This window comes from Nanorana parkeri, unplaced genomic scaffold (assembly GCF_000935625.1).
Source record: "Nanorana parkeri isolate BGI_ZX_2015 unplaced genomic scaffold, ASM93562v1 scaffold2529, whole genome shotgun sequence".
NCBI lineage: Eukaryota > Metazoa > Chordata > Amphibia > Anura > Dicroglossidae > Nanorana > Nanorana parkeri.
Genome location: NW_017308797.1, coordinates 96,399 through 120,781, shown reverse-complemented (window position 1 = coordinate 120,781; position 24,383 = coordinate 96,399). Strand labels below are relative to the sequence as shown.

Genomic DNA, 24,383 nt, shown 5'->3' with positions numbered 1-24,383 from the left:
CCACCGAGGTTCATCAAACAACAATAAGCCCGCCACAGAGAGAGTGAGACTGTCTCTCTCCTTGGCGGGTTTTACATTACCTTGTGCTTGAGATTAGACAGAGGACTATGCCAGGGATCTTCAAAGGATGGTATCCAGAGAACCGAGAGAACCAGGCTGAGATCCCACGTAGTGCTCACTGTATGGAGAAGGCGTAGAAGAAGAAGAAAGAGGAGAATGAGAAGAAGGAGAATGAGAAGAAGAAAGAGGAAGATGAGAAGAAGGAGAATGAGAAGAAGAAGAAAGAGGAAGATGAGAAGAAGGAGAATGAGAAGAAGAAAGAGGAAGATGAGAAGAAGGAGAATGAGAAGAAGAAAGAGGAAGATGAGAAGAAGGAGAATGAGAAGAAGAAAGAGGAAGATGAGAAGAAGGAGAATGAGAAGAAGAAGAAAGAGGAAGATGAGAAGAAGGAGAATGAGAAGAAGAAAGAGGAAGATGAGAAGAAGGAGAATGAGAAGAAGAAAGAGGAAGATGAGAAGAAGGAGAATGAGAAGAAGAAGAAAGAGGAGAATGAGAAGAAGGAGAATGAGAAGAAGAAAGAGGAAGATGAGAAGAAGGAGAATGAGAAGAAGAAAGAGGAAGATGAGAAGAAGGAGAATGAGAAGAAGAAAGAGGAAGATGAGAAGAAGGAGAATGAGAAGAAGAAAGAGGAAGATGAGAAGAAGGAGAATGAGAAGAAGAAAGAGGAAGATGAGAAGAAGGAGAATGAGAAGAAAGAGGAAGATGAGAAGAAGGAGAATGAGAAGAAAGAGGAAGATGAGAAGAAGGAGAATGAGAAGAAAGAGGAAGATGAGAAGGAGAATGAGAAGAAGAAAGAGGAAGATGAGAAGGACAATGAGAAGAAAGAGGAAGATGAGAAGAAGGAGAAAGAGGAAGATGAGAAGAAGGAGAATGAGAAGTAGGAGAAGAAGAAAGGAGAAGAAGTAGTAATAGGAGAATGAGGAGTAGAAGAAAGGGAAGAAGGAAAAGAAGAAGGCAGAGATTTGACCCTTGATTGTTCTCTAGGCCAAATGTTGGTCCAGACCAGACTGGAGACATGACAAAATTCATCCCATGAAGTACCTCCCGGGATATAAATTCCTTGCCCTCCACCATGTGAAACGTGCTTTCCAGGTGCGCTGGTAGACCTTATTGTTTATCACATGGATTTATATCGTGCCCACAATTTACACATTCACATCAGTCCCCGCCCACAAGGAGCTTGCAATCTAAAGTCCCTATCTCACATACATACATGGAGGGCCAATTTTAGTCAAGGGCCAATTAAGCTTCCAGCATGTCTTTGGAGTGTGGGCGGAAACCCAGACAAGCACAGGGAGAACATGCAAACTCCATGCAGATAGTGACCGGGCCAGGATTTGAAACAGGGACGGAGGAGGAAGGAAGAAGTAGAAGAGGAAGAAGAAAGAGGAGAATGAGAAGTAGAAAAAGGAGAATGCAGGAGAAGTAGAAAAAGGAGAATGAGAAGTAGGAAGAGGAGAAGGAGGAGTAGAAAGAGGAGAAGGGGAAGGAGGAGTAGAAAGAGGAGAAGGGGAAGGAGGAGTAGAAAGAGGAGAAGGAGGAGTAGAATGAGGAGTAGTAGAAATAGAAGGAGGTGTAGAAGAAGAGGAGGAGTAGAAAGGGGAGAAGGGGAAGGAGGAGTAGAAAGAGGAGAATGAGGAGTAGAAAGAGGAGAAGGGGAAGAAAGAGGAGAATGAGGAAGAGGAGTAGAAACAGTAGAAAGAGAAGGGGAAGGAGGTGTAGAAAGAAGAGGAGGAGTAGAAAGAGGAGAAGGGGAAGGAGGAGTAGAAAGAGGAGAAGGGGAAGGAGTAGAAAGAGGAGAATGAGAAGGATGAGTAGAAAGAGGAGTAGAAAGAGGAGAAGGAGTAGAAAAAGGAGAATGAGGAGTAGAAAGAGGAGAAGGGGAAGGAGGAGTAGAAAAAGAGGGGAAGGAGTAGAAAGAGGAGAAGGGGAAGGAGGAGTAGAAAAAGAGGGAAAGAGGAGTAGAAAAAGGAGAATGCGAAGTAGAAAGAGGAGAAGGGGAAGAAGGAGTAGAAAGAGGTGAATGAGAAGGAGTAGAAAAAAGGGGAAGGAGTAGAAAGAGCAGAAGGGGAAAGAGGAGTAGAAAGAGGAGAAGGAGGAGTAGAAAGAGGAGAATGAGGAGTAGAAAGAGGAGAAGGGGAAGGAGGTGTAGAAAGAAGAGGAGGAGGAGTAGAAAGAGGAGAAGGGGAAGGAGGAGTAGAAAGAGGAGAAGGAGTAGAAAGAGGAGAAGGGGAAGGAGGAGTAGAAAGAAGAGAAGGAGTAGAAAGAGGAGGAGTAGAAAGAGGAGAAGGGGAAGGAGGAGTAGAAAAAGAGGGAAGGAGTAGAAAGAGGAGAAGGAGGAGTAGAAAGAGGAGGAGTAGAAAGAGGAGAATGAGAAGAAGTAAAAAAAAGGAGAATGAGAATGAAAAGGAGAAGAAAGGGAAGAAGGAGGAGGAGAATAAAATGGCAGTAAGGCAAAATGGATCGATTTACCTGACACATTATATCCAATAGATCTCAATATGGTTGTTGATTGTCTTCATTGTAAACTACTAAATGATTGATTTACATTTGTGTGTCATTGTATATTACACGTGTTCACATAACGCAGAAGACTAATGCACGCGTTTACATAGTTGCACATTCACATCAGTCCCCGCCCTGACAGAGCTTACAATCTAAGGTCCCTCTCTCACATGCATACATACACGCACGCAGACATCCCAGGGCCAGTTAACCTACCAGCTTATTTTTGCGGGAAGAAACAGGAGTGCCCGGAGGAAAGCCACAAAAGCACAAGAACTCAAAAACCATATTAGAGGTATCCAGTTATTTATTTATTTTTATTATGTAGGTTTGGGAATTATGATTTTTTATATTTAGCCAGTTTTGTTTTTATATTCATGACATTAAGGATTTAATAGTGGTCGCATATACGGCATAATATGGACATGTTTTTATGGTTGCATCTGTGATATGTGGTACATAATTATTGGTGACAAACATGTATTTTGTGATATGCTTATTTATAGTTTTATTTAACATCTTCAGCGGTTGTGTGAATTCTGAAATCTAGTTCATTTTCCTTCATACACTCTTAGCATGAATCAAGAGGCTCCCTCATGTGAGTTCTCTGGTGTCTAACAAGGTCTCCTTTCCTGGAGAAACATTTCCCGCACTTTAAACACGAATAAGGACGCTCACCTGTGTGAATTCTCTGGTGGTCAAGAAAGTTTCCTTTCTGAGCGAAACCCTTCCCGCACTCCGGACATGCATAAGGACGTTCCCCTGTGTGAATTCTCTGGTGTGCAAGAAGACTTCCTTTTCCAGAAAAACGTTTCCCACACTCTGAACATGAATAGGGACGCTCGCCCGTGTGACTTCGGTGGTGTGCCAGAAGACTCTCTTTACCGGTAAAACTTTTCCCACACTCTGAACAAGCATAGGGACGCTCACCTGTGTGAATTCTATGGTGTATAAGAAGACTTCTTTTTCCAGTAAAACACTTCCCACACTCTGAACAAGAATAGGGACGCTCGCACTTGTGAGTTTTCTGGTGTGTCACAAGCTTCCCTTTTTGAGAGAAACATTTTTTGCATTCTGAACAGGAAAAAGGACACCCGCTTGTGTGACTTTTCTGGTGTTTAAGAAGGTTACTTTTCTGAATGTAACATTTCCCGCACTCCGAGCAGGAAAAGGGACGCTCACCCGTGTGAATTCTCTGGTGTGTATGAAGACTTCCTTTCTCGCTGAAACATTTCCCACACTCTGAACAAGAAAAAGGACGTGCCCCTACATGAACTCTCTGGTGTTTAAGAAGGCTCTCTTTCCAAGAGAAACACTTCCCACACAGTGAACATGAAAAAGGACGCTCGCCCGTGTGAAGTTTCTGGTGCTTGAGAAGACTTTCTTTCCAAGAGAAACATTTCCCGCACTTTGAACATGAAAAGGGCCGCTCGCCTGTGTGAATTCTCTGGTGCTTAAGAAGACTTTCTTTCCAAGAGAAGCTTTTCCCGCACTCTGAGCAGGAATAAGGCCGCTCGCCCTTGTGAATTTTCTGGTGCCGAAGAAGACTTGCTTTCACAGAAAAACTTTTCCCGCACTCTGAGCATGTTAACGGAGTGTCTACTTTTTGAACTCCTTCGTGGTTTAAAGAAGATTCCTTGGCAGTAGATGGATCTGTTGATCTCTCCACATTGTGAGGTTTTAGATGGATATCTGAAGTCATGTGATGCGAATGATCAGAAGGTTCCTCGGGATTGGAAGGATCCATCGATCTTCCCAAATGGTAATGTCTGTGATGTAGATTGTGACTCGAGGAATTTGTTCTCGGAGAATATTGAGCGGATCTGTTATCTTCCGTAGAATCTGGAGATGGAATAAGATCTCCCTCTGAGGTGTTCATTTTCCGCACACAGCGTCCATCTGTTGGAGAGCAACATGTCAATCAATGTGATCAGAAGTCTTCATGTCTGTATATAGGAGTCATATATATTTTGCCTTCTCTGGTTCCTCCCCTCCCCCCTCGTCAACATAATATAAATCTTATCTGGGACTGAGCAACAACATCACGGGGTCCCTAAGCTTCTCTATGCAGATCAGTGTTTATGACTTACTTGTGTCCATATGTAGAGAAGATTCCTCCTGTTTACTCTTCACAATCATCTCCCCCTCCTCCATAGACTGCTGAGCTCCACTCACCAACGTCTCTTCTTCTTCCTCTTTAACCTCAACTTTCATGTCTTCCAGTTCTTCACCCTAAACCCCAAAGATGATAGAACACATTTATAGGAAGAAGAGATATAAAAAATAAGTCTCTCGTGGCTTAGAATTGTTTTTTAGATCTACAAGTTCAGTCCCACCTACCTGATCATGGTGAGGGAGGGTGAGATCTTCCTGTGTGGAATCCCGGGAATACAGAGGACGGGGACATCTCTCTGGTGGGTTCCTCTTACTGGATCCATCTGTAGGAAACACACACACTGACTGAATACATTGTTTCTATGTGTGTATCAGATGATGGGGGATCTAGGTGGACCCTCCGTACTGCTCTCTCCTCTTACCCGGTGATGTGAGGGGCGGCTCACTCTCCATCACCACGTCCTTGTAGAGATCATCTAACTTGAAGGTCTACAGATCCTTAGACCATATACCAGAATAGTTTCTGTATTTAGTGTTCATCACTCACCCGTGCTGATATCTAAAGAAGGTTCCTCCTGTTTGATTGTCACCATGATCCCAACCCCCTCTGTAGTCTGCTGATAACCCATCACAGACGTCTCCTCTTCTTGCTCTTGAGCTTCCACTTTTATATACATCTGTTCTTCAAGCTAAACCAACAGAATGATAGGAAGACATCTTTAAAATGTGACCACCAGTAGGCTGAGACTTATGAGATAAGTATAATTCTCATACAGGTTAGAGAAGCTTTGGGTTCCATCTATCTACCTGATCATGGTGGGGGATGGTGAGATCTTTCTGTGTGGAATCCCGGGAATACAGAGGACGGAGACATCTCTCTGGTGGGTTCCTCTTACTGGATCCATCTGTAGGAAACACACACACTGACTGAATACATTGTTTCTATGTGTGTCTCAGATGATGGGGGATCTAGGTGGACCCTCCGTACTGCTCTCTCCTCTTACCCGGTGATGTGAGGGGCGGCTCATTCTCCATCTCGACGTCCTTGTAGAGATCCCGAGATCCCGGTGTCCTTCTAGATACTCCCACTCCTCCATGGAGAAATAGACAGAGACATCCTGACACCTTATAGGAACCTGACACACACAATGATACAGTCACCATCCAGACACATCCTGTCTGTTATAATGTCCCAGAATTCCCGGCACCGCTCCCATCAGCAGCTCAATGATCTTCTTGGTGACTTCTAGAATATTTTCTAGAAGTATAACAAGATAAGGTCCCAGAATTCCCCGTACTGCTTACCCTAGCTCAATGATCTTCTTGGTGACCTCTAGAATCTTCTTGGCCTGGTTTACTTCTGTCGTTAGGCAGTGAGGTGGAAGAACTGTTATGGGTGATGCTTGAGGAAGACACCTCGTGGGATTCCTGGGTGTCAATGGGTCATCAGTTATTGTTGTCTGCGCGAGAGATAGTTGATAGATAGTTACAATGGTATGTAGCCTTTGCGTATTGGGCAATACATTCACCAAGCGGTTAATTTTTGGGTGAATAATCAAACTCAGTCCAGGAACAAATAACTCTATTGATCATCTAGAAAAGAAAAACAATGAAGTGCAGCTCTGTAAATGTCCAACAAATTTACGAAGGACCACCATATACTCCAAATCTAAGTAAGGTCAGATGTCCACCACCTTACCGAGACACCTCTGCAAGAGTCCTGGTTTGGACCCCATCTAACGTTATAGAAAACATATTCACGGTTCTATAGCCTCTCACACACTGCCTGGCTATCATGCTTTACAAGGCTGGCTAGTTTTTTGTAGGCCATGATCGAGAAGATTTTGGTTATAGTTGTAGAGAGGGATACTAAGGTTTTTTTCCAAGGTCTTGTTACAGAAATTGTATCCACCAGGGTTATACAGAAACCCGAGGTCTGAAACCATTTTGGGGGGTCATGTAATGGTTAGTTTAAAAAGGTAATACAAGGATCACAAAAGATCCACGATCTTGAGGTGAATCGCAAACCCGAGGTCTGAAAGCATCTTGGGAGGTCGGGAATTGCTGAGTTTAAAAGGGTATTACAAGGATCTATTTTGAAATTAACATCCACGATCTTGAGGACAAGCTCAAACCTGAGGTCTGAAAGCATATCGGAAGGGTTGGGAATTGATTAGTTTAAAAGGGTATCAAAAAGATCCACGATCTTGAGGTCAAGTTCAACCCCAATGTCTGAAAGCATCTTGGGAGGTCATGTATCAGTTAGTTTAAGAGGGAATTAGAAGGATCACAAAGATCCACGATCTTGAGGACAAGCTCAACCCCGAGGTCTGAAAGCATCTCGGAAGGGTCGGGAATTGATTAGTTTAAAAGGGTATTACAAGGATCTCTTTTGAGATTACCATCCACGATCTTGAGGGCAAGTTCAAAAACACTCATATAAAATTCTGTCAACTGTTTCATCTACAACGGTTGGAGAAGTCCCATCATAATCCTTCTCTATTCCCAATCATTCGCCGTTTTCTGTATCGGCAAACAAAATGGTTCACTTCTCCACTGGTGGACCCTACGAGATCCCACCAAGTCTACGGCCTTTCCCGTGGAAGAGACGTCCTCCTTCAAGGATCCCACTGATACGTGGTTGGAGACCCAATCGATAATATGTCGCCCAGAAGAAGGGACCCTGCGTGGCTTCGAAATAGGTGACTTCTATTATGGTTGTAGACCCAGTCTCGTTCTATGTCTGGTCATTCCAGCAACCTATAGTGCTAGTTCAAACCTGATCCGATCAATTGTAATGCAACTGACCATCGGATTGTTGAATGTGCTAAACAGGTTGCGCCAAATTTTACGTGGGACGAGGAATTACTGGATGTACATATAAAATAATATCGTATTACCTCCTCTGGTGCCACTTCCACCGATGTCTCCTGTCTACTTCCTGTCTGCACCTTACATCACTTCCTGAGTTTACATTTACTTCCTGTTGGCATCTCTTATCACTTCCTGTCTCACAAAAAGCGAGCCCCCACTTTGTATCTATAGAAATACAGCAGTTTCATCATTTTGCTCGTTGCCTCGTGGACCATTCTTCTATTATGTCACATCCATGACGTCTGAGACAGGAGTAGGTGCCCTCCTGTCTCAACATCGTACTCCAGATGGTCCCTTACACCAGTGGTTCTCAACCTTTCTAGGGCCGGGACCCCTTGGTAACATTTGCCAAGTTGTGGTGACCCCCCAACCGTAAAATGTAGGGATGCACCAATACTAGTATCTGTGTGGGCTCTCGGGAGGCTCTGCGGGCTCTCAGGTGGCTAGTGGGACTCTCTGTTGGCGTCCTGTGCGGGCTCTGTGGTGCCCAGTGCGGGCTCTGTGGTGATCAAGCACTCACCTCCCCTCACTCCTGCCTGCTCCCTCTCTCTGATCCTCTCTGGCCACTGCTGCTGCAGCGCCATCTAGGAGAACTGGCAAGGCTGCGCTAGGAGGAGGCTGAGGAGCCTCTTACCTAGAGCAGCACAAGGCATCTGGGGACCCCTTCAACTGTAGGCCGCGACCCACAGGTTGAGAACCACTGCCTTACACCCTCGTGGGTTCCATTCCAAAAAGTTATATCCAGTGGAGTACAATTACCAGATCGGAGACAGGGAACTGTTGGCCATATTTCTGGCCCTCAAGGAGAAGAGACATCTACACACGCATATAATCCAGACCAAAAAATAAAGATATTGAGGGTTTAATATGAGAATTGTAATATTATAATATCATTTATATACCGTGTACGATATACGGAATTGATATATCTTTCATTTTATTAAATTGCTGTTCATATCATGGTCAAAAATTGGACTTTTTCCTTCCTTTGTGGTATGAAATTGATACAACCAATGAAATCCGACGAAGAACAAACAATAACGGAAACGATGATATTAATAGTGGAATATTATTCATAAATATTGTGAAACTACAAAAAGAAAAGAACAAAAAGTATCAAGGCACAAAATCGTAATATTAGACAATTTCTCGCCGCAGATTGAACGGCGGTTTGCAAGAGTCACTGCTAAAGGAATCCACCGCCGGGATGGACGTAGAATGGAAGCGTGTACACCTCTCATCTGATTATCATTGATCATTTATTGTACAATTGTCTTCGTATTGTCTTGTCTGCTGTTGCCCACCTTGGTTCCCCTTCTGTGGTCGCATGTTCCACTGTGTTGCCCCTCATAATGCCCTTGTATTACCACATTGTTATTACCAGCCATGTTCCTTTAAGGATCAATATGATTTATTGCCACCACAACCACAAATAATTTCACCAGATCCCCCAATATACTCAATGTACATCACTCTGTTCTATCTTACCGCTCTCCCCTCGTGTACATGACGTTATATTGAGGAATGGAGATGGACCTTCATATGGTGTACAGTATCTCCTCCTCATTTGTTGGTCACATGACGTTATATTGGGGAATGGAGATGGACCTTCATATGGTGTACAGTATCTCCTCCTCATTTGTTGGTCACATGACGTTATATTGAGGAATGGAGATGGACCTTCATATGGTGTACAGTATCTCCTCCTCATTTGTTGGGACATGACGTTATATTGAGGAATGGAGATGGACCTTCATATGGTGTACAGTATCTCCTCCTCATTTGTTGGTCACATGACTTTATATTGAGGAATGGAGATGGACCTTTCATATGGTGTACAGTATCTCCTCCTCATGTGTTGGTCACATGACATTATATTGAGGAATGGAGATTGACCTTTCATATGGTGTACAGTATCTCCTCCTCATGTGTTGGTCACATGACGTTATATTGAGGAATGGAGATGGACCTTCATATGGTGTACAGTATCTCCTCCTCATTTGTTGGTCACATGACGTTATATTGAGGAATGGAGATGGACCTTCATATGGTGTACAGTATCTCCTCCTCATTTGTTGGTCACATGACGTTATATTGAGGAATGGAGATGGACCTTCATATGGTGTACAGTATCTCCTCCTCATTTGTTGGTCACATGACGTTATATTGAGGAATGGAGATGGACCTTCATATGGTGTACAGTATCTCCTCCTCATTTGTTGGTCACATGACGTTATATTGAGGAATGGAGATGGACCTTCATATGGTGTACAGTATCTCCTCCTCATTTGTTGGTCACATGACGTTATATTGAGGAATGGAGATGGACCTTCATATGGTGTACAGTATCTCCTCCTCATTTGTTGGTCACATGACGTTATATTGAGGAATGGAGATGGACCTTCATATGGTGTACAGTATCTCCTCCTCATTTGTTGGTCACATGACGTTATATTGAGGAATGGAGATGGACCTTCATATGGTGTACAGTATCTCCTCCTTATTTGTTGGTCACATGACGTTATATTGAGGAATGGAGATGGACCTTCATATGGTGTACAGTATCTCCTCCTCATTTGTTGGTCACATGACGTTATATTGAGGAATGGAGATGGACCTTCATATGGTGTACAGTATCTCCTCCTCATTTGTTGGTCACATGACGTTATATTGAGGAATGGAGATGGACCTTCATATGGTGTACAGTATCTCCTCCTCATTTGTTGGTCACATGACGTTATATTGAGGAATGGAGATGGACCTTCATATGGTGTACAGTATCTCCTCCTCATTTGTTGGTCACATGACGTTATATTGAGGAATGGAGATGGACCTTCATATGGTGTACAGTATCTCCTCCTTATTTGTTGGTCACATGACGTTATATTGAGGAATGGAGATGGACCTTCATATGGTGTACAGTATCTCCTCCTCATTTGTTGGTCACATGACGTTATATTGAGGAATGGAGATGGACCTTCATATGGTGTACAGTATCTCCTCCTCATTTGTTGGTCACATGACGTTATATTGAGGAATGGAGATGGACCTTCATATGGTGTACAGTATCTCCTCCTCATTTGTTGGTCACATGACGTTATATTGAGGAATGGAGATGGACCTTCATATGGTGTACAGTATCTCCTCCTCATTTGTTGGTCACATGACGTTATATTGAGGAATGGAGATGGACCTTCATATGGTGTACAGTATCTCCTCCTTATTTGTTGGTCACATGACGTTATATTGAGGAATGGAGATGGACCTTCATATGGTGTACAGTATCTCCTCCTCATTTGTTGGTCACATGACGTTATATTGAGGAATGGAGATGGACCTTCATATGGTGTACAGTATCTCCTCCTCATTTGTTGGGACATGACGTTATATTGAGGAATGGAGATGGACCTTCATATGGTGTACAGTATCTCCTCCTCATGTGTTGGTCACATGACATTATATTGAGGAATGGAGATGGACCTTTCATATGGTGTACAGTATCTCCTCCTCATGTGTTGGTCACATGACATTATATTGAGGAATGGAGATGGACCTTTCATATGGTGTACAGTAGAAGATAGTATTCCACAGAAAATGGTTTATTTAAGTTTAATACCTTACTTTTCTCTATGTGTGAATTTTTATTCCTAGAGAAACATTTTCCACACTCTGAACAGGAAAAAGATATTAATCCACAGTAAATCTTTTATTTTTAAGTAGTGGACGTTTCAGAGAAAAACATTTCTTGCATGCTGAACAAGGGATTGGATGCTAGACCAACTGTATGCTGAGAAGTAATCGAGTGTCCAAGAAGGTCTTGAACATTAGAAGGGGTGCGTGTTTGTGTGACATTTTTGGTGTATAAGTTTTGCTTGCTTGCAGAAACATTTCCCACACTCAAAAGAGAGAAAAAGCTTGCTCATCTGTGTGAATTCCCTGTGGTCTATGGTTTCCTTTGTCAGTTAAACCTTTCCCACATTCCCCAACATGAACAAGGACATTAATCTGTGTGAAATTTCAGATGTCCAAGAAGTGTAACTTTCTCATGGAAACATTTCCCATACTATGAAGAGGTAAAAGAGCGCTTATGTGTGTCAATTCTCTAATGCATAGTAAAGTCCCCTTTCTGAGCGAAACATTTGCCGCACTCTGAACAGGATAAAGGCCATTCAACGGAGTTGCTTCTCTAAGAAGTTTTCCTTTCTCGATGAAACATTTCCTGCTCACTGAGCATGTATAAACACGCTGACCCGTGTGGATTCTCTGCTGTCTAAGATTTCTTTTTTCCGAAGAAACATTTCCCACACTCTGAACAGGAAAAAAGGACGCTTACCTGTGTGAATTCTTTGTATAGTGAGGTCCCCTTCATAAGCAACACATTTTCCTCACTCTAAACAGACCAAAGAGGGATCACCTGTGTGAACTTTCTGGTGTCTAAGAAGCCTTCCTTTTTCTGTGTAATTTTTCCCACACTCGGAACAGGCAAAAGGACGTTCACCTGTGTGGAGCTTCTGGTGTCTAAGAAGTATCCTTCTCTCAATGAAACGTTTCCCACACTCTGAACAGGAAAAAGGACGTTCACCTGTGTGATTTCTTTGGTGTATAACAAGGTTTTCTTTCTGAGCAAAACGTTTCCCACACTCTAAACAGGAAAAAGGGCGCTCACCTGTGTGCATTCTAGAGTGCCTAAGAAGTTTTGCTTTATCAATGAAACTTTTCCCACACTCTGAACAGGAAAAACGATGTTCTGTGTGGGCTCTCTGGTGTCTAAGAAATGCTCTGTTTTTAGTGAAGGTTTTCCCGCACACTGAACACGACAATAAATGGTCTACATGTTGAACTCCTTCGTGGCTTACAGAAGATTCCTTGGCAGTAGATGGATCTGTTGATCTCTCCACATTGTGAGGTTTTAGATGGATATCTGAAGTCATGTGATGCGAATGATCAGAAGGTTCCTCGGGATTGGAGGGATCCATCGATCTTCCCAAATAGTAATGTCTGTGATGTAGATTGTGACTCGAGGAATTTGTTCTCGGAGAATATTGAGCGGATCTGTTATCTTCCGTAGAATCTGGAGATGGAATAAGATCTCCCTCTGAGGTGTTCATATTCCGCACACAGCGTCCATCTGTTGGAGAGCAACATGTCAATCAATGTGATCAGAAGTCTTCATGTCTGTATATAGGAGTCATATATGCTGGTGAGGAACACGACAAGATCTCAGATCTCCGACACGGGATTGGATGTAATCATAATATATTGAGGAATGGACATTTTGTAGGGCACATGACGTTATATTGAGGAATGGAGATGGACCTTCATATGGTGTACAGTATCTCCTCCTCATTTGTTCGGAATGTTACTTTATACTCATAGAACGAAAAAGAAAATGTGACATGTTTTTGAATTTAGTGTTTACTACTTACATTTGTCGATATGTAGAGAAGATTCCTCCTGGTTACTTATCATCATCTCCCCCTCCTCCATAGACTGCTGAGCTCCACTCACCAACGTCTCTTCTTCTTCTTCTTTAATCTCAACTTTGATGTGTTTCAGTTCTTCACCCTAAAACACCAAAAATGATAGAACACATTTATAAAAATTAACACATAGAACAATGTCCTCTCATAGCTTAGAACACATTTTAGGTCCACATGCTGAGTTCCATCTACCTGATCATGGTGAGGGGCGGTGTGATGTTCCTGGGTGGAATTCTGGGAATACAGAGGACGGGGACATCTCTCTGGTGGGTTCCTCTTACTGGATCCATCTGTAGGAAACACACACACTGACTGAATACATTGTTTCTATGTGTGTATCAGATGATGGGGGATCTAGGTGGACCCTCCGTACTGCTCTCTCCTCTTACCCGGTGATGTGAGGGGCGGGGCATTCTCCATCACCACGTCCTTGTAGAGATCCCGGTGTTCTTCTAGATACTCCCACTCCTCCATGGAGAAATAGACAGAGACATCCTGACACCTTATAGGAACCTGACACACACAATGATACAGTCACCACCCAGACACACCCCTTGTCTGTTCCTGGATCATGTCCCAGAATTCCCGGCACCGCTCACCTCTCCTGTCAGCAGCTCGATGATCTTCTCGGTGACTTCTAGTATATTTTTGACACATTTTACCTCTGTGGTCAGGCGGTGAGGTGGAGGCTCGGTGATGGGTGATGTCCTGTGAAGACATCTGCTGGGTGTTAATGGCTCACCAGATATTTTCTTGACTACGTTATGTTCCTGTGTAAAAAGATAAATAACAATTATCACCTCAGATTTCCCAGAATCCTCCTCTCCCGTTAGAGGTTAGCAGTGATGTGTTTTAAATACAGATATGTCTAATTTAATGTGACCTCCCAGAATCCTCCTCACCTCTCCGGTCAGCAGGTAGATGATCTCCAGGGTGAGGTCCAATATCCTCTCAGGCACTCGGCATTCACCTTTTCCCATCCTCGTTGATGTGGTCATGTGATCTTTACACGACGCTTCTCTCTGTAGACAGATAATTAACTGAGAATGATCTGGATTGTTCAGGGATGAAAAATATTCTCCAAAGTTCTTACGCCTCAGACTTCTTTTTTTCTATTAGAAGTCTCATTCATTTCACTGACTGTATGTGGACTATAAACCGGCGGCTCTGGATGGACGGTTGGATAAATGGCTCTATATTTAGGATGTATCTGGTCTATAAATGGCGGCTCTGGATGGACAGTTGGATAAATGGCTCTATATTTAGGATGTATCCGGTCTATAAATGGCAGCTCTGGATGGACAGTTGGATAAATGGTTCTATATTTAGGATGTATCCGGTCTATAAATGGCGGCTCTGGATGGACAGTTGGATAAATGGTTCTATATTTAGGATGTATCTGGTCTATAAATGGCGGCTCTGGATGGACAGTTGGATAAATGGTTCTATATTTAGGATGTATCAGTTCTATAAATGGCGGCTCTGGATGGACAGTTGGATAAATGGCTCTATATTTAGGATGTATCTGGTCCATAAATGGCGGCTCTAGATGGACAATCGGATAAATGGTTCTGTAGCCCTCAACATGTTTTACCTTCTATCATCTTGAGATAAGAAGCATCAAATTAAGAATTAAATCTTACCTTACGGGGGGTTACTGGGTGTAAATACAAATTTACATCTCATTACCTCCTCTGCTGCCAATTCCAACAATGTCTCTTCTCTACTTCCTCCCGATTTCCCCTCTGACCTGGAACTTCCTATTTATACTTGACATCACTTCCTGTCAGCATTCTACATCACTTCCTGTCTGCTGCCAATCAGAAAAAAATCATTTTTCTTGGTTCCGTGCTTTTCAGGATTTTTGGGGTTTATTTCGGGCTCTGATTCAGAAAATTGCATTATGTAGACTTCCTCGGCTCTAGTTTCTTAGATTTGGCCAAATTTATATCTTTTCTTAGACATTTTTTGCAAAGATCTTACTGATCTCCTGTTCCCTAGTTTGTGTTTTTGCGTACAAGTCGGCAGATATAGTGAGGGTGTGTACGGACTTCTAACTGTTATTGTAGATCGGAAACATTGGATTCTAAAGGGTAAGTATAAGCCAAGTGAGTGGCGCCCTTTAATCGACGGTTCGAAACGTGGTTTGAAATGGGTTCTTGTAAACAACGGCAACAAATGTGTCTCCATTGCACTCGGTCACTCCACCACCATGAAAGAAGAGTACAAGGCCATCTCTCTAGTGTTCAAAAAATAATGGAGGATTGGGGTAGACTTGAAGATGGTTCATTATCTTCTTGGTCAACAGAGTGGCTACAGAAAGTGTAGACTTGAAGATGGTTCAATTTCTTCTTGGTCAAAAAAGTGGCTACACAAAGTGTCCTAGCTTTCTATGGCTTTGGGGCAGTAGAGACACAAATAATCATTGGGTAGACTTGAAGATGGTTCATTATCTTCTTGGTCAACAAAGTGGCTACACAAAATGTCCTAGCTTTCTATGGCTTTGGGGCAGTAGAGCCAAACATGAGCATTAGGTAGACTTGAAGATGGTTCAATATCTTCTTGGTCAACAAAGAAGGTACACAAAGTGTCCTCGCTTTCTATGGCTTTGGGACAGTAGAGCCAAACATGAGCATTATATTTCATGTTGAAGATGGTTCATTATCTTCTTGTTTGGGGCAGTAGCCTAGCTTTCTATGGCTTTGGGGCAGTAGAGCCAAACATGAGCATTAGGTAGACTTGAAGATGGTTCAATTTCTTCTTGGTCAACAAAGTGGCTACAGAAAGTGTCCTAGCTTTCTATGGCTTTGGGGCAGTAGAGAGATAGACTTGAAGATTGTTGACCAAGAAGAAATTGAACCAAGTGGCTACAGAAAGTGTCCTAGCTTTCTATGGCTTTGGGGCAGTAGAGACACAAATAATCATTGGGTAGACTTGAAGATGGTTCATTATCTTCCTGGTCAACAAAGTGTCCTAGTTTCTATGGCTTTGGGACAGTAGAGCCAAACATGAGCATTAGGTAGACTTGAAGATGGTCCATTTTCTTCTTGGCCACACAAAATGTCCTAGCTTTCTATGGCTTTGGGACAGTATAGCTACACATGAGCATTAGGTAGACTTGAAAATGGTTCACTTTTTTCTTGGTCAACAAAGTGTCCTAGCTTTCAACGGCTTTGGGACAGTAAAGCCAATCATGAGCATTGGGTAAGAGAAGATTGGCCTCCTTGGGAGGATATGGTGGTTGGAGAAACAAATGTGATCAATGCACCTTTGGTAACACGGGATAGCCTCATCCCGCCACCACTAGGCTTGATGAAACAATCTACAAAGGCTTTGAATAAAGATGGTTTGTGCCATGAATAAATCAATGACCTGGACTTACCATGGAAAACCCAAAGCCGGAATTTTCTATGGTCTACAAATCAGATCGCTTATAAATGACCGACATTTCATAGAACCAATGAATGAAGTCCAATCTTGAGCCTGGTCTTCATTTGTTCTTGTGAAAAACCTCCTTGGCAACAAGAAGGCCGACAACTACACTCAATTAGTAGAGGAGATCCTCTTTCATTTCAACGGGCTTGACTGTAAACTGAGAGTTGAAATCCATAATTTTCGAGAACCTTGGTGACCTAAGCGAAGAGCAAGGTGAAAGAGTTCGCCGAGACATACAAACAATGGAAGGCAGATACCAAGGAGGATGGGATGCGCACATGATGGCAGGTTACCGTTGGAACCCTATGCTGGATTCTCTTGGCAGATCCCGCATTCGGAAGTCGAAAGGAGCTTCTTCTGTGTCAACTGATTGGAATGTTTGGATCATAAACCTTTTTTTTTTGGTTTGAAATAAGTAGATTTAGTGTATTACACTTTTCTTTTGCCACAAGGAGGTTAAAAAAACCCGTCACATTAAAATATCCCGATATTTGACGGGCGACCGGAGTGAAGAGCAGTATATGGCATTCAGGCTGTATCTCACAAACTATAGCTGATAGGGAAAAATTGGCGGCAATTTTGGTAACAGCCGGTCAGATATACCCGGGAACGGGTCTAATATTCCAGCCATGTGTGTGGGTCAGTGTTATACATCAAAATAGGTCTTCTTTATTATGAGTGTGATACAATAGTGAAAATCCAACCAAACGGAAAATAAATAAATATTTAATAGTGTTTTATTATTTATAAATAAATGAAACTCAGAAAAGTGGCAAAAAACTGAAGATAATGTGAAAAATCATCCACACTACATTCTCCGACAGCTCTCCTCCCACCATCCACACTACATTCTCTGACAGATCTCCCCCCACCATCCACACTACATTCTCCGACCGCTCTCCTCACTACATTCTCCGACAGCTCTCCTCCACCATCCACACTACATTCTCTGACAGCTCTCCCCCCACCATCCACACTACATTCTCTGACAGCTCTCCTCCCACCATCCACACTACATTCTCTGACAGCTCTCCCCTACCATCCACACTACATTCTCTGACATCTCTCCTCCACCATCTACACTACATTCTCTGACAGCTCTCCCCCACCATCCACACTACATTCTCTGACATCTCTCCTCCACCATCTACACTACATTCTCTGACAGCTCTCCTCCACCATCCACACTACATTCTCTGACATCTCTCCCCCCACCATCCCAGGAATTTGGAAGCCCAAACTGCTGCATAAACTGGGGTGTGATGGTTTCATTTTGGGGTGAAAAATTTCTCGCACATTAAACATGAGAAAGGACGTTCAGCTGTTTGACTTCTGTTTGTGAGTAAAACATGTTCTGCACTCTGAACAGGAAAATGGACGCTCACTTGTGTGAGTTGTCTGGAGTATAAAAAGATCATCTTGCTGAGTAAAACAGTTGCCACATTTAACAGAAGAAAAAGGACGCTCGGTGTGGTGAATTCTCTGTTGTCTAAGAAGATTTCCTTTCTCAATTTAACTTTTACCACACTCTGAACACGTGAACGCCTTGTTCACGTGTGAGAATTCTTTGAAGTATATAGAAAGGTCAGTCTTGTGAGCAAAACTTTTCCTACACTCTAAACACTAAAAAGGACGCTCAATTGTGTGACTTCTCGTGTCTATGCAGTCTTCCTTTGTCACAAAGACTTTTCCCGCCTTCCGAACAGGAAACCGGTCATTCAGCAGAGTGAAGTTTCTGGTGTCTATTAAGTACTCTTTTATCAGTGAAAGTTTTGCCACACTCTGAACAAGAAAAAGGACGTTCACCTGTATGAATTCTTTGGTGTATAATAAACTCCCCATTCTCGGTGAAGCGTTTTCCACACTCTGGACAGACAAAACAGTTCTCACCTGTGTGTACTCTCTGATGTCTAAGAAGCTTTGCCTTCTCAGCGTAACATTTCCCACACTCTGAACAGGAAAAAGAATACTTACTTGAGTGGATTTTCTGATGACTAAGAAGTTTTCCTTTGCCAGTGAAAGACTTCCCACAATCTGAACAAGAAAAAGGACGCTCATCTGTGTGAATTCTCTGGTGTCTATTTAGTGTTCTTTTATCAGTAAAACTTTTCTCACACTCTGAACAAGAAAAAGGACGTTCACCTGTGTGACTTCTTTGGTGCATAATAAAGTCCCTCTTCTGGGTGAAACGTTTTCCACACTCTGAGCAGAAAAAACAGTGCTCACCGGTGTGAATTCTCTGGTGTGTACGAAGTTTTCCTTTGTCAATGTAACTTTTCCCACACTCTAAACAGGAAAAAGGACGTTCACCTGTGTGAATTCTCTGGTGTTTACAAAGTTGTGCTTTCTCACGGAAACGTTTCCCGCACTCTGAACAGGAAAAAGGTTGTTCACCTGTGTGAATTTTTTGATGTTGAAAAAGGTCCATCTGCAGAGCAAAACCCTTTCCACACTCTAAACATGTAAAAGGACGCACTTCTGTGTGAATTCTCTGATGTTTAAGCAGTCTTCCTTTGTCAATGAAACTTTTCCCACACTCTGAACAGGAAACCAGAAATTCAGCTGTGTGAATTCTTTGGTGTCTTAGAAGCCGTCCGTTTTCTGTGTAACGTTTACCACACTCTGAGCAGGAAAAAGGACGCTCACCTGTGTGGAGTTTCTGGTGTCTAATAAGTATCCTTTTCTCAATGAAACGTTTTCCACACTCTGAACAGGAAAAAGGACGTTCACCTGTGTGAATTCTCTGGTGTATAACAAGGTTTTCTTTCTGAGCAAAACGTTTCCCACACTCTGAGCAGGAAAAAGGACGTTCGCCTGTGTGCATTCTGTGGTGTCTAAGGAGCTTTGTTCTATCATCGAAACATTTTCCGCATTCTGAACAGGAAAAACGATATTGTCCTGTGTGGGCTCTCTGGTGTCTGAGAAGTCCTTGCCTGATGTCTTTCAGTTCTTCACCCTAAACCCCAAAGATGATAAAATACATTTATAAAAAGGAACAAGTGATCACATAGAAGATTTCCTCTCATAGCTTGGTATAGATTTTTAGGTCTACATGCCCAGTTACATCTACCTGATGTGCATAGCTGTGATCTTCCTGTGTGGAATCCCGGGAATACAGAGGACGGGGACATCTCTCTGGGGGGTTCCTCTTACTGGATCCATCTGTAGGAAACACACACATGCTAATATAATTCTTATCTGGGACTGAGCAAAAACATCACGGGGTCCCTAAGCTTCTCTATGCAGATCAGTGTTTATGACTTACTTGTGTCCATATGTAGAGAATATTCCTCCTGGTTACTCTTCTTCATCATCATCTCCCACTCCTCCATAGACTGCTGAGCTCCTCCCACCAATGTCTCTTCTTCTTCCTCTTTCACCTCAACTTTGATGTCTTTCAGTTCTTCATCCTAAACCCCAAAGATGATAAAATAAATTTATAAGAAGAAGAGATTAAATAAAAAAAAGTCCTCTCACAGCTTAGAATACATTGTTAGGTCTACATGCTGAGTCCCATCTACCTGATCATGGTGAGGGACGGTGAGATCTTCCTGGGTGGAATCCCGGGAATACAGAGGACGGGGACATCTCTCTGGGGGGTTCCTCTTACTGGATCCATCTGTAGGAAACACACACACTGACTGAATACATTGTTTCTATGTGTGTATAAGATGACGGGAGATCTAGGGGTTATGTGTGTATCAGATGATGGGGGATCTAGGTGGACCCTCCGTACTGCTCTCTCCTCTTACCCGGTGATGTGAGGGGCGGCTCACTCTCCATCACGACGTCCTTGTAGAGATCCCGGTGTCCTTCTAGATACTCCCACTCCTCCATGGAGAAATAGACAGAGACATCCTGACACCTTATAGGAACCTGACACACACAATGATACAGTCACCACCCAGACACACTCCTAGTCTGTTCCTGGACCATGTCCCAGAATTCCCGGCACCGCTCACCTCTCCTGTCAGCAGCTCGATGATCTTCTGGGTGACTTCTAGAATCTTCTTGGCACATTTTTCCTCTGTGGTCAGGCAGTGAGATGGAGGCTTTGTGATGGGTGACGTCCTGTGAAGACATCTGCTGGGTGTAAATGGCTCACCAGATATTTTCCTGACTATATTATGTTCCTGTGTAAAGAGAAAGAGTAACAAATATCACCTCAGACTTCCCAGAATCCTCCTGTCCCGTTAGAGGTTGGCAGTGATGTGTTATAATTACGTCCCGAGAATCCTCCTCACCTCTCCGGTCAGCAGGTAGATGATCTCCAGGGTGAGGTCCAATATCCTCGCAGGCACTCGACATTCACCTTTTCCCATCCTCGTTGATGTGGTCATGTGATCCATAGAGAACGCTTCTCTCTGTAGACGGATAATAAACTGAGGATGATCTGGACAGTTGGATAAATGGCTCTATATTTAGGATGTATCCGGTCTATAAATGGCGGCTCTGGATGGACAGTTGGATAAATGGCTCTATATTTAGGATGTATCTGGTCTATAAATGGCGGCTCTGGATGGACAGTTGGATAAATGGCTCTACATTTAGGATGTATCCTTATATATGGGAGGCAGATTCTGACGGAGAGCGAAGATGTCATGGTGCATATGGAGGACGGACATGACATGGGTTACTGTGTGTAAATATCAAATAATATCTTCTTACCTCCTCTGCTGCCAGTTCCAGCAATGTCTCCTCTCTACTTCCTCCTACTGCACCTCTCCCCTGGAACTTCCTGTTTATACTTGACATCACTTCCTGTTAGCATCAGACATCACTTCCTGTCATCACAATAAAGGAGTTCGGCACCTTGAGTTAAAGATGACTACTTTAGTCCACATCGTGTTTCCTCATTTTATACCCGTTGCCCCGTGCTCATTCCTCCGATGTTACCTCCATGACTACACACAAATGATATCTCCGTTATAATCCTCACCATAAAAAAAGATATTGATGGTTTAATATTCATGAACGTGAAAGTGAAGAAGGGAAAACGGAGAAGAGAACTATGACATCATAATATTATAATGTGATGTATATCGGGAACTTACATTACTATTACGATCATCAATAAGAAATCGGACTTCTTACATGGTGGGGTCACCATCACACTTCTTGAATAGGAAGGATGCCATGTAACTAAGCATCTATATGAATTTCGTGTCCTCCCGCTCCCGAGTCATGTGCTCCGAATCCTCCGGCACAACATATTACCTTTCATCTGGGGCAACTCAAACCCAAGACGTAACCAACGAGTTCTCGATGGCTCGAAATCCTTTGTCACTAATCTACTATCTGACATATCCGTCTGGATGTCACAACACTTCTTAAAACTCAATCTTTCAAAAACTGAGCTCTCTAGCTCCCTTGTCAACCCCTCCCATGCTCACCTCCAGGACTTCTCTAGAGTCTCCCCCCATTCATTGGAACTCTTTACCCCAACCTGTCTGTCTATCTCCCACTCTGACTGCCTTTAAGCGATCCCTTAAGACTCATCTCTTCAGGGAAGCCGATCCCACCTCCACCTAACCACTGAACCATCACATTCTCAAATACTTCATCCCCATACAGCTACCTCCTCATGTATCACTGGCCCCTCCTCTTTTAGATCGTAAGCCCTCAGGGGCAGGGCCCTCCTTACCATCTTCTCTTGAATTGTATTGTGATTGTAATGTCTTCCTTATATTGTAAAGCGCTGCGCACACTGTTGGCGCTATATAAATCCTGTATCATAATAAGGGAGGTCTCGGAGTTCTTGTTCTACCTGGCAGCCAACATGGCTTCCTTAGCTCTTCTTCATTCCTCACTTGAGCTTCCCCAATGGCCGTCTTTGGATCTTATCCATAGTCACCGAATCCCACTTTCTTATCTGGTTGCCACCATCCAGTTGCTCCTCCAACCTCAAGCCAATTCTCGGCCACTCCCTCAAGGTTCCGGATAGTATTAAACATTCAGGAAAGTTGACCTCTTCTCATTTACCCTCTATTTCTATCTGGGGACACCGATCCCTCCCAATTCTCTTGGTGGTCCAATCACAGATTTACAGATGTCCAGTCTTGATTTTCTCTCACGGGGGACAGATCCTTTCAGCAATTTTCGGGCCTCCCATAATATACCCTTCCGCGAGCACTATAGACACCTCCGACTACAACATTACATCCGCTCCCTATCAAAAGGTCATCCTTCTCTGCGCTCTACTACTCCTTAGAAGCGTTGCTGCCGCCATACTCCCTATGCTCCTGGTCTTATTCCCTTCTGTATCCTCCATAACCTCCCCTTCTGTATCCTCAGTGATGACGTAACAGAGTAGGTGGCATGAAGAGTTGGGTTACCCCCTGAGGATTGGCAGGATGTTTGGTCATCTGTGGCACGCTCCTCTAGGATTGTGTTGGTGGAGAACTCTTACAAAGTACTTTTCCGTTGATATTATACTTCCGCCCGTCATTACAAAATGTATCCCTTCCTACTCACCAAACTGTTTTCGGGCATGCTCTGATTTGGGCACCTTGCTACAGATTGGGTGGACATCCTGTGGCTAAGTAAGCATACGCTCTATCCATAATATCACCTTACACAAGAACCCTTCTGAAGCACTGGTCCTTCGACCCATCCCTACCCTGGCCCATTCTGAGAGGATTCTAGTCACATACACTACATTCTCTGACAGCTCTCCCCCACCATCCACCCTACATTCTCTGACAGCTCTCCTCCCCCATCCACGCTACATTCTCTGACAGCTCTCCTCCCCCATCCACGCTACATTCTCTGACAGCTCTCCTCCCCCATCCACGCTACATTCTCTGACAGCTCTCCTCCCCCATCCACGCTACATTCTCTGACAGCTCTCCTCCCCCATCCACGCTACATTCTCTGACAGCTCTCCTCCCCCATCCACGCTACATTCTCTGACAGCTCTCCTCCCCCATCCACGCTACATTCTCTGACAGCTCTCCTCCCCCATCCACGCTACATTCTCTGACAGCTCTCCTCCCCCATCCACGCTACATTCTCTGACAGCTCTCCTCCCCCATCCACGCTACATTCTCTGACAGCTCTCCTCCCCCATCCACGCTACATTCTCTGACAGCTCTCCTCCCCCATCCACGCTACATTCTCTGACAGCTCTCCTCCCCCATCCACGCTACATTCTCTGACAGCTCTCCTCCCCCATCCACGCTACATTCTCTGACAGCTCTCCTCCCCCATCCACGCTACATTCTCTGACAGCTCTCCTCCCCCATCCACGCTACATTCTCTGACAGCTCTCCTCCCCCATCCACGCTACATTCTCTGACAGCTCTCCTCCCCCATCCACGCTACATTCTCTGACAGCTCTCCTCCCCCATCCACGCTACATTCTCTGACAGCTCTCCTCCCCCATCCACGCTACATTCTCTGACAGCTCTCCTCCCCCATCCACGCTACATTCTCTGACAGCTCTCCTCCCCCATCCACGCTACATTCTCTGACAGCTCTCCTCCCCCATCCACGCTACATTCTCTGACAGCTCTCCTCCCCCATCCACGCTACATTCTCTGACAGCTCTCCTCCCCCATCCACGCTACATTCTCTGACAGCTCTCCTCCCCCATCCACGCTACATTCTCTGACAGCTCTCCTCCCCCATCCACGCTACATTCTCTGACAGCTCTCCTCCCCCATCCACGCTACATTCTCTGACAGCTCTCCTCCCCCATCCACGCTACATTCTCTGACAGCTCTCCTCCCCCATCCACGCTACATTCTCTGACAGCTCTCCTCCCCCATCCACGCTACATTCTCTGACAGCTCTCCTCCCCCATCCACGCTACATTCTCTGACAGCTCTCCTCCCCCATCCACGCTACATTCTCTGACAGCTCTCCTCCCCCATCCACGCTACATTCTCTGACAGCTCTCCTCCCCCATCCACG

The 24,383-nt window shown here is 44.0% G+C and overlaps 2 protein-coding genes and 1 long non-coding RNA gene across 3 annotated transcripts in view; all 3 read right to left on the bottom strand.

The window, feature by feature from the left end:
- The window catches only part of LOC108801854 (zinc finger protein 850-like), a 15,683-nt gene extending 11,416 nt beyond the window's left edge, over positions 1–4,267 (bottom strand). The window contains exon 1 of the mRNA XM_018573769.1: positions 3,164–4,267. Coding sequence (XP_018429271.1) covers positions 3,164–4,267 — 1,104 coding nt within the window. The remainder of the gene's footprint in view (positions 1–3,163) is intronic.
- A 1,745-nt stretch (positions 4,268–6,012) lies between these two features.
- On the bottom strand, positions 6,013–13,970 carry LOC108801855. Its single transcript, XR_001942174.1, has 3 exons — positions 13,937–13,970; positions 13,688–13,804; positions 6,013–6,029 (listed from the first exon to the last, which is right to left on the bottom strand). It is a non-coding gene; the product is annotated as an uncharacterized LOC108801855 (long non-coding RNA).
- A 4,177-nt stretch (positions 13,971–18,147) lies between these two features.
- On the bottom strand, positions 18,148–19,786 carry LOC108801853 (gastrula zinc finger protein XlCGF57.1-like). Its single transcript, XM_018573768.1, has 2 exons — positions 19,735–19,786; positions 18,148–19,418 (listed from the first exon to the last, which is right to left on the bottom strand). The coding sequence occupies exons 1-2, from the start codon at positions 19,784–19,786 to the stop codon at positions 18,184–18,186; spliced, it is 1,287 nt and encodes a 428-aa protein (XP_018429270.1). The 3' UTR covers positions 18,148–18,183.
- Between the last annotated feature and the right edge of the window lie 4,597 nt (positions 19,787–24,383).

Bases quoted from the DNA above. Each gene is read 5' to 3' on its own strand.
- LOC108801853 (XM_018573768.1), bottom strand. From the start codon at position 19,786: ATGATGATGAAGAAGAGTAACCAGGAGGAATATTCTCTACATATGGAC. The intron at 19,419-19,734 runs GTAAGTCATAAA...TTTAGGGTGAAG, and splicing joins TTCTCTACATATGGACACAA to AACTGAAAGACATCAGGCAA.